Source organism: Sorex araneus, chromosome 3, assembly GCF_027595985.1.
Source record: "Sorex araneus isolate mSorAra2 chromosome 3, mSorAra2.pri, whole genome shotgun sequence".
NCBI classification, from domain to species: domain Eukaryota; kingdom Metazoa; phylum Chordata; class Mammalia; order Eulipotyphla; family Soricidae; genus Sorex; species Sorex araneus.
Window position 1 is genome coordinate 158,600,115 of NC_073304.1, and position 9,496 is coordinate 158,609,610.

At 56.7% G+C, this 9,496-nt stretch overlaps 1 protein-coding gene across 2 annotated transcripts in view; it reads left to right on the plus strand.

Moving 5' to 3' along the window:
- The window catches only part of ETS1 (ETS proto-oncogene 1, transcription factor), a 137,187-nt gene extending 127,912 nt beyond the window's left edge, over positions 1 to 9,275 (plus strand). For both annotated transcript variants that reach the window (XM_055133024.1, XM_004614112.2), the window contains 2 exons: positions 7,609 to 7,727; positions 8,695 to 9,275. In XM_055133024.1, the coding sequence (XP_054988999.1) occupies positions 7,609 to 7,727; positions 8,695 to 8,910 (335 nt within the window). In that variant the 3' untranslated portion in view covers positions 8,911 to 9,275. The remainder of the gene's footprint in view (positions 1 to 7,608; positions 7,728 to 8,694) is intronic.
- The last annotated feature ends 221 nt before the right edge of the window (positions 9,276 to 9,496 follow it).

The window sequence follows — 9,496 nt, forward strand, 5'->3', positions numbered from 1 at the left end:
TCCTCCTCTTCCTCCTACTGCTACTACTGCTGCGCCTCCTCCTCCTCCTCCTCCTACTCCTACTACTTCTCTTCCTACTCCTATTCCTACTCCTACTATTGCTACTCCTTCTCCTCCTCCCACTTCTACTTCTCTTCCTACTACTACTACCGCTACTTTTTTTCTTACTCCTATTCCTACTCCTACTACTGTTGCTACTACTCCTACTTCTTTTCCTACTACTACTGCTACTTTTTCTCCTACTACAACTAGTCCTACTCCTACTACTGTTGCTACTACTACTACTACTCCAACTCCTCCTTCTTCTACTGCTACTACTGTTGTGCCTCTTCCTACTCCGGCTCCTGCTGCTCCTTCTCCTACTCCCACTTCTCTTCGTACTACTGCTACTGCTACTTTATCTCCTCCTCCTACTGCTAGTCCTATTCCTACTACTGTTGCTACTACTCCTACTCCTACTCCTCCTCCTCCATCTACTCCTACTCCTTCTCCTCCTCCTCCTGCTCCTACCCCCGCTGCTACTACTATTCTTCTCTAAACTGGTGAGGAAGGTGCGGGTGCTCTCACTGTACAGCGTGGAGTGGGGAGTTCAGCAAGAGCAGAGTAGAGCCCTTCTGTGCCGGCCACCCCGTCTCAAGACCGCCCCGTGCAGGGACCCCCGCCCCCCCCTCACTCTCCACCCCCAAAATGGTGCTGTGTCTGAGTTGGGGTTGGCCGGAAGGCAGATGTTGCGACTAGCCTGGGCTGCGAGATATTTCTGGGGGTGTGGGCAGGAGAGCGAGGAGGACCCAGTCGGGGCAGTGAGGACGGAAGGAGACGGGAGCAGAAGACACCGCCGGGCACAGGCCAGAGAGTGCCAGGTCGGGCTCACCCTAGGGGATCCCGAGGGTCAGAGCTGCCCAGAGGCGCTCCTAGCCTGAGGAGCCCTGAGGGCCTCCCCAGCCCTGACCCCGAGGATGAAGGCCCCGATTCTCCAGCTGGGCTGTCACATCCTTCAGCCCTGCTCCTCCGTCTACTTGGGCAGCCACAGTCAGTGCCAGGGAGTTGGGGGACCCCAGGCCTCGGACCGGCATGGCACAGTCCCCTCCTGGCCTGCAGCCCTGAGAGGGCCTGTGAGTGGAAGTTTCCCCAAACAGACTTTGATGTTCGATGCTACCTCAGTGATGCCGAAGGCCAGGGTTCCTGTCCTTTCTCTCTCAAAGGCAGGCTGGCAGGGTGGTGGCGCTCCCCAGGCAGGCAGGGGAGGGGAGGGTGGAGCCGAGAGGGAGGGCCCAGCCTGCTCTGCTGGCCGCCACGTCTCTCTGTTCTCTAGATTCAGGCCAGCTCGGAGGATGCCAGGTGTTATATTGCCGGCGCCTTCAGAATTATTTGGAGCTGAAAAGCTCCAAGGGGCCGTTAGGATCTAGCTCACTCCTTCCTGCAGTCCACTGACCCGACGTTGCTCTGACCCACTCTTGGCCAGGGAAGCTTTGCCCTAGAATGAGAGAAGTGGGAGGGAGGATGCTCTGGGAGTCCCTCGGCGCAGAGAGCTCGTGTCCACTCGTGTCGGAGCTTCTCCACTTGTTCCTTGCTACCCACACATGGGCGTCATCAGACTGCCGTATCGGTTAGAAAAAGCCCATCGTAGGGCCGGCGAGACCATACAGCAGGCAGGGCTCTGGCCTTCTATGTAGCTCACCCAAGTTCCATCCCCAGCGCCCAGAGCCCTGAGCACTGCCTGGTAGGGTCCAAAAATCAAAAGGAAGAAAGAAGGAAAGGAGGGAGGGAGGGAGGGAGGGCGGGCGGGCCTATCTCAAGGTATAATAGAACTCAAGGCGCAGATTCTCAGATCAGACTATAGGTGACTCATGAAATCAGCAGCTCCTAGGAGATGTGGGGGAAAAACCACGCTTCTTGCTGGTGCTCCCAGAAAGCCAGGCTTCTGCCGGAGCCCCAGGGTCAGTGTTGGGGTGGGGGTTGGGAGGGCATGCGAGGGGCCAGCGGGTGCATGCCTGCAAAGCAGGACAGGCGAAGTCAGACTGAAAGTGCTTGGGGCAGCTGCTACTGCTTTTAACACCTGGAGGGGCCCCTCTGGGTTTAGCAGAGGGTTCTCTGCTCCCCTGGCCACCAACACTTGCGCCCTGAGCCCAAGCAGAAAGCCCATGAGATCCTCCTTCCCCGCAGCCGCCCGGTGCTCAGGCCCCAGGAACCACTAGTGAGTCTCGCTGACATCGTTGGGGGAGCCGTGGGGACAGCCTGGACCCTGAGCCCTGGGGGGCAGCCCAGCCCAGCTTGGACACTGATGTCCACACCTGACACCTTCAGTCAGGACTGCGGGCGTCTGTCACTGACTTTGGGGAGATCCTGCTGAGCTGTTCGGTGGCCCCTTCCGGGGGAGGGGCTTGGCTGATACGGGAAAGAGCCTGTGCATGAGCCGGGGGAGAGGAATCAAGTCTGGCTGTGGCCGTGAGTTCCCCAAGCCGTAAATGTGGGGTGTGCTTTGACGTGCAGATATCTTCTTGGTACTGACCTGCTTTGAATGAGTGCAAAGATTTCAGTTTTCCCAAATGTTTTTTTAAAAAAGTGTCAATGGTTTCCTCTAGTGTACCTTTTTTTTTTAACTAAAAGATGCTTTCCTTCTTTCTTGGGGGTCTTTCATGTGGTACTCAGGAAGCCCCACCTCCCCGGTGGGCCTTGGTCATCTTGGCTAGTGGCTCTGCTCAGACCTTTCGGTGTCGGGATTCCCCCTGGAGCTGGGGAGACCCTATAGTGCTGGGGATCAGACAAGCGCCTTCACCCCACACTCTCTCTGGTCTCTGCATGTACTTTTTTAATTTGCTTTTTGTTTTTTGGGGGACCACACCTGATAGTGCCCAGGGCTTCCTCCTGGCTCTGTGATCAGGGATCACTCCTGGTGGTACTGGGGGAACCATATGGGATGCCAGGGATCAAACCTGGACCAGCTGGTGCAAGGCAAGTGCCCTACCTGCTGTACTATCTCTCTGGCCTGGCCCCCATTTTTAAATTTCTTTTTTTTTTTGGTTTCCAGAAGTGCTTGTGTTTTCCTCCAGGTATTTGTCATTCCTGGAGGAATATTGGATTTTATCTGTGTGTTTTTTTGATTCCTTCTTATTTCCTTCCTTCCTTCCTTCCTTCCTTCCTTCCTTCCTTCCTTCCTTCCTTCCTTCCTTCCTTCCTTCCTTCCTTCCATCCTTCCTTCCTTCCTTCCTTCCTTCCTTCCTTCCTTCCTTCCTTCCTTCCTTCCTTCCTTCCTTCCTTCCTTCCTTCCACTTCCCTCCCTCCCTCCTTCCCTCCCTCTTTCCTGTTGTTACCTTTTATGCCTGGTGGTCTCATGCACACACCCTGCTCTAGTGCTGGGTGCCGGGACAGCTGCTTCCATTTCCCAGGTGTGAGACAGACACAAGAGGGTCTGTGAACTGCGAGGCCCGTCCGTGGCTTGGGGAAGCTTGGGATGGAATGCTGGGCCCTGGACCCCAATTCTTCCCACTGGAGTTTCCCAGTGGTTCTGTGTATGTTCTGAGATGTCAGGAATTGGGAGTCGGCACATGAGGCTGGTCTGGGTCCATGGGAGAACAGTCGTTTGCCATGTTCCTCTTTCTGACATGGGCCCTTCCTGCTGCCTGTTCACACCAGGCCTTGATGTTCTGGGCTTCCTGAGATGCAGGGTTTGTTTCCAAGCCCCCCGATGCCATACCCATATCGGTGGCCAGTTGAATGAGCGTGTGTTCCCTGCTGCTGTCCTCGAAAGAGGGAGGGAGAGGAGAGGAACTTAGACTCACAGCTCTTGTCTCTGTGGAAGGGCTCACGAAGCCAGGGCTGGGCTAGGCAGGAGCTCAAACAGGCCAGGTTAGACAGGAGATGTGCTGGTTTAGGGCAGAGCCAGGGAAAGGCACCCTCAGGCATAAGGACCACATCGGAATACCAAGAAGGCCTCCCTTCCCTGTAAAACACACTCCCAGGGCTTTGCTTGTCATTGCAGTCATGCGAATTACCCGTCTTCCTCGGGGAGAAGGCCGGAAACACCTTCGGCCTGCTCCAGGAGACAGAAACTCTTTCATTTGTCTGTCATTCGGCTTCGGTTCCTGAGGTTGTCGTGGGAGTTGAGAGATTTGGGGATCTTCTGGGAAGGGGGTTGACAGCCTCTCAGACTCGTGTTAACCCATTTCCGCCCTCAGGTGGGCACTCATGCAGGCGTACAGGAGTGAGCACTGAGCAGAGAGCAGACGGCTCATTCTGGATCCAAGCATTGTTTTTGCCATCATCATTTGGCTGGGGGTCGGCACTTGGGTGGCAGGAGAGGCCAGCTGTGCTGTTCCGCGGTTTGGGAGGACCCTGCCAGATAAGTCTGTCCTGCTGCAGGAGTGACCAAACACGAGAATTTTTGCAGGTGAAAACAGGTGCAGGGTCCTGCCTGCATGGAGGGATATGATTTGGCTTGTAGGGCCAGGCTAGAGAGAGGAGCTTCTCCTAGGAGTAAACCCATCCCCAGGCGACTGCAGGAGTGCTCAGGTTTTTTCTCCCTTGGGTGCGGGGTCAGGGGATGCATGTGGGTGAAGCATACCCTGAGAGTCCCATACTGTTTGGTCCCAGATACAGTTTGGGACCCAGGCGCTGTTTGGGCAGCGCTTAAGTGCTGTGGTGCTACCTACGGTCCAAGGAGTGATCATTAGGGGCGTCACAAGCCCTGCCAGGCAAGACCACCTGGGCGTTAGGATCCTGAGCTGTGCGCCCGGAGGCCGGTGGACATCCAGCCACAGACAGTGTTTGGATCGTTGCTGTTTGTGGGTTGAGTCTCCTGATCTTTGGGCAGTGGAGGTGGGCACCAAGATCTCTGCCCTGGGAACTTCGATTCTGAGCATGCGAGAAGCAGACGGAACACAAGGCAGGGGGGTGGGGTCGCCTGGGCCCTGGCCAGCTCTAACCCCGTCAGTTGTGGGTGAACTTAAGGAGTGCAGACTGACAGCAAATGCGCTCTTGTACTTCTGTGTCAGTGCCTCCGGAACCTCCTCGCCCTGCCCTGGGCACAGATGATGGGGCCAGAACACACCCCAGAGCTGGGAAGGAGGAAGGGGAAGGCAGCCCAGCGGTCAGGGCATGCGGGAGGCCCTCACCACTCGCTCCACACACACCAATCTTCTCGGGAGTCTTTCTAAGCTCCAGCCCTGTTCCCACCACTTTCTAGTTATTTCACTTGCTCATTTCTTGGCCTCAGAGTCAGGAGGGGATTTCATTTGTGTCTCTCGTAGAGAAAGATGTGGGGTTTTGGTTCCTCCAGAGGCCATGGGTATATATATATATATATATATATATATATTTTCTTTTTGAGTCACACCCAGCAATGCTCAATGGTTACTCCTGGCTTTGCACTCAGGAATCACTCCTGGCAGTACTCAGGGGACCATATGGGATGCTGGGAATCGAACCCGGGTCGACTGCATGCAAAGCAAATGCCCTACCCACTGTGCAGTTGCTCCAGCCCTGGCCATAAGTATTTTGAAAGTACCCAGATAAGCAGGGAGGGACTGGAAGCATCAGATTGGCAGCCTTGGACTGTTGTTGTTTTGGGGCCACACCCAGTGATGCTCAGGGCTTACTCTTGGCTCTGTGCTCAGGGATCGCTTGGGGCGGTGCTTGGGGCGCCATATGGGATGCCAGGGATCGAACTCGCGCCGGCCTCGTGCAAGGCATGTGCCCTTCCCACTGCACTCTCTCTCCGGCCCCAGCCTTGGGCTCTGAAGCTCCTTGCGGGTGGGAACTTTCTGGCCAGGTCAGCTCTGCCGCCTGGGGTCTGCCGGGTGCCCACCTGGACTTTCTATTCCGTGGTTGTGTCCTGACTCGACTCTTGAAACTTCGGCGGTCCATACTGGACTCTGGGGGTTTCCCTGCGACCCAGGAGCTGGGGCGGGCAAAGCAGGCCAAGGAAATTCCTCGTTTCTGCGGCAGCTGCGGGGGGTAGAGTGGGCCGCGCCCAGGGGCGTGTGGAGGCTGGTGGTTGGGTGTGAGTGGGGGACAGGGGAGACGTCCTTCGGACAGGGACCCCTCTGTTGCGGGCACGGAGCTTGTGAGTGCAGAAGCATACTTTCCCAGTGAGGCCATCGGATTCCTGTCCCCTGACACTCGGGGGCAGCGTGGTGAAGAGCTCTGTTGATGCCGGGGGGTGCCCAGACAGGGAGGCCATTGTGAGTCATACGCAGTGGGGGCAACTCCCTCTTCCCAGGGCCGGCTCTATTCTTAGAGTCATTCTCTGCCTCCCGGGGCAGAGGTCACTGGACCACAAGCCAGTCGGGCGAGTGGAGGGGATGGGGCCCGGGGTGCAGGGAGATCAGAGCCAGAGCCTGGGGGACTTGGGAGGGTCTGTGGGGTGCAGGCCGGAGCACACCAGCTACCCCGCTAACCGACCAGGAGCCCCCCCCCCCGCCCCCAGAGAGTCGCTAGGAGCGACTCCAGTCCTCCTGTGAGCGCATCTGAGGCTTGACTCTGCATCCGAGTGTGCTGGCCGCTGGCCGGCCTGTGTGCCCACTCAGGTGGCCCTGAGCCTGTGCATCCCCAGGCTGGGAGGCTGGAGCTTTTCGCAGCTACGCTTTCATTCATTCTGCTCCCTGGGAGAGAAGCTTCCCGCTTGATGCTCTGACATTTCCCCTGCTGTGCTCCAGTAGGGGGTGGGCTGGGGGAGGAGTGGCTGGACACGGTGTTTTCTGGTCAGCATGAGGGTGTCTGGCCGATGCGTTCATCCACCCCTCAGAAGGTTTCTGAGACTGTTCTGGAGCACGGGGCAGATGTGTTGACAGCGGAAACCGTTGAGCCCCTGTTTCTCTGAGTGCACCCCTACTTAGACAGGAACCCCGGTCTCTCTGCCATTTCTGAGTAGCACGTGCTCCCCAGGACACTTGCATAGCAGCGTCTTCATGGAAGATAGAGCAACTGTGGGACTGTGTGGGGCCTGGCAGGCAGCACTGATGGCTGAGTGGGAAGGGCATGCAGAGGGGGGAGGAGAGGAGGGGCCTGGGGTTCCACCAGCCCGGAAGGAGGGAGGGTGAGACTCCACCTATCGGGGGTCCCAGGCAGAATCTCAGCCTCTCCCTAGAGGTGCTGGCTGACTCATCACCCAGTGGCTCTGCTTCCAGGATAGAGCCGGGGGGGACCCGGGATCGCAGGAGCCTCTGAGCCCCACTGCCTGGACAGTGCCTGACCTTAGTCACTTGCAAGCCCAGCTACCCCAGGAGGGGTGCGGTGACCTCTGTTCCCATCAGAGAAAGTGCTGGGGGGGGTCAGTCCCTCCTTTCCCCTTTCTTACCCCCGAGGTGAAGCTCAGGGCTTTGTTTTTGGTGCCACCCAGGACCATGCAGCCTGGATATCTCCATGGTTCAGCCCAGTGTTTTCAGCCATCAGTGTGGACTGACCTGAAAGTCGAACACAGTCCTCTTACCACCAGCATTGGTCATTCTTATAGACACTCAGCTTGTCCATGCCCACGCTCGGGTCCCCAGACAGGACGGCTTCTCCTTGCTTGCCTGGGCTCGCGGGGCCGAGGGCGGGCAGGGGTGCTGTCGGGGGTCGGCGGTGCGTGAGCCGAGCCCTGTGTCACTGGTGCTTGCCTCCCGTTCGCAGGCAGCGGCCCCATCCAGCTGTGGCAGTTCCTTCTGGAGTTACTCACTGACAAGTCCTGCCAGTCCTTCATCAGCTGGACGGGAGACGGCTGGGAATTCAAGCTCTCTGACCCGGATGAGGTGAGGGGGTCGCGGACACACCGGGCTCAGGAGATTGAGAGAGTTCTGAAAAGGAACGGGGAGGGGGTGTTGGGGACCCCTCTGGCCCTCCATGCCCGCTCTACCACACACTGGTGGCATGACCTCGAGGAGAACCTGTGAGCCTCAGACCATGATTTAGAAAAGAGAAATGACCTCCATGGCCCTCTGTCTGCCCACAGTCATGGCTGCATGCCCAGAGGGAGTCTAGCCCAGAGGTCCAGAAATAAAGGTCTGCCCCTTTAGTTGTGTTTGTTTGGGGGCCACACCTGGCGGTGCTCTGAGTTCAGGACTCAGTCCCGGTGGACCTTGAGGAACTGTGCAGCCTGCCCAGGATCGGGCCCTGGTCAGTTGCATGCAGGGCAAAAGCCAGTCCCACTTTTGCTGCAGCCTGCTGGAGGTCTTTTCCGAAGACTCCCTCTGATTGGCTCCTCCGGCCTTCTGGAATCTGGTTCCAGACTACTCCAGGGCTTTGGGGAGGAGGAGGAACTGGTGGATGGATCCACCCTCTTACCAGCAAATGGTTCTTGAGTGACTGAACTGTGCTATGCTCAGATCTTGTTTTGGGGGGGATGGGGGTTTCCCAGAAATCCTTCTGGTGGCACTCAGCCAGAGGGGTCAGTGATCCAGTACTGGGGGTGCCGATGGCTCAGGCCCTATGGGGGCCATAGCAGCTGTGCTTGGGCTGAGAGCTAGGACAAGGTTAAGATACTGACCTTGCCTGTGGGTGACCCCCAACACTGCATACTTCCCTAAGAATCACCAGGCATAGCCCTGGAATCTCGCACACCCCTCCAGTCCCAGCACTGCTGGGTGTCCCAAGAGCCCCCAGATCACAGGACCTGAGTGAGCGTACCATATCCTCAGGCCCTAGCATGGTGCTACCCCAGCCTGGTTGTCCGAGAGTCACTAACGCCTCTTCCTGTTCTTATTTTTTGGCCAATTCCAGGTGGCTCGGAGATGGGGGAAAAGGAAAAACAAACCCAAGATGAATTACGAGAAGCTGAGCCGTGGCCTACGCTACTACTACGACAAAAACATCATCCACAAGACGGCAGGGAAACGCTACGTGTACCGCTTCGTGTGTGATCTGCAGAGCCTGCTGGGGTACACCCCCGAGGAACTGCACGCCATGCTGGACGTCAAACCCGACACCGACGAGTGACGGCGGCCCGGCCCACGGGCACACTCTGCTGAGACATTCCCAAGCACAACCACGCTGGTTGGACTCTGAATTTCCCATTGTTCTTCTATTTTTAATTTTCCAGAACTCGTTTTTTACATTCGTGGGGTGGGTGGGAGCTAGGTGAGCTGCAGCCGTAACCAGTTGTCCGCAGTTGTCAAAGGAGAACCAGGATGTGTGGGGTGGGGGGGGAATGAGAAATTCTTGAGCAGATTATTTTCAGGAGAGGGCAAAGGGTTTTCAAAGAAGCCTAAAGAACCCCGCGAGAGAGACAGAGAGAAAGAGAGAAGGAAAAGAGAGAGGGAAAGAGACCAGTGGCCCGATCTTAAAAAAAAAAAAAACCATCATTCACAAAAGAAAATATATCTTGAGTTATGGACCTGTTGGCAAAAGGAATTGCTGTGTCAGGAGTCATTAACCCCAGGGAAAGGCTGTTCATTTGACTGATGCTTTTTAGATCTGGGGGGGGGATCCAAAAGAGGGAGATGAGGGCGAAACTTTTTTTTGAGGGGGGGAGCACTGAGAACCAAGAACTATTTCACCTTTTACTCTACTTTCAAAACCAATA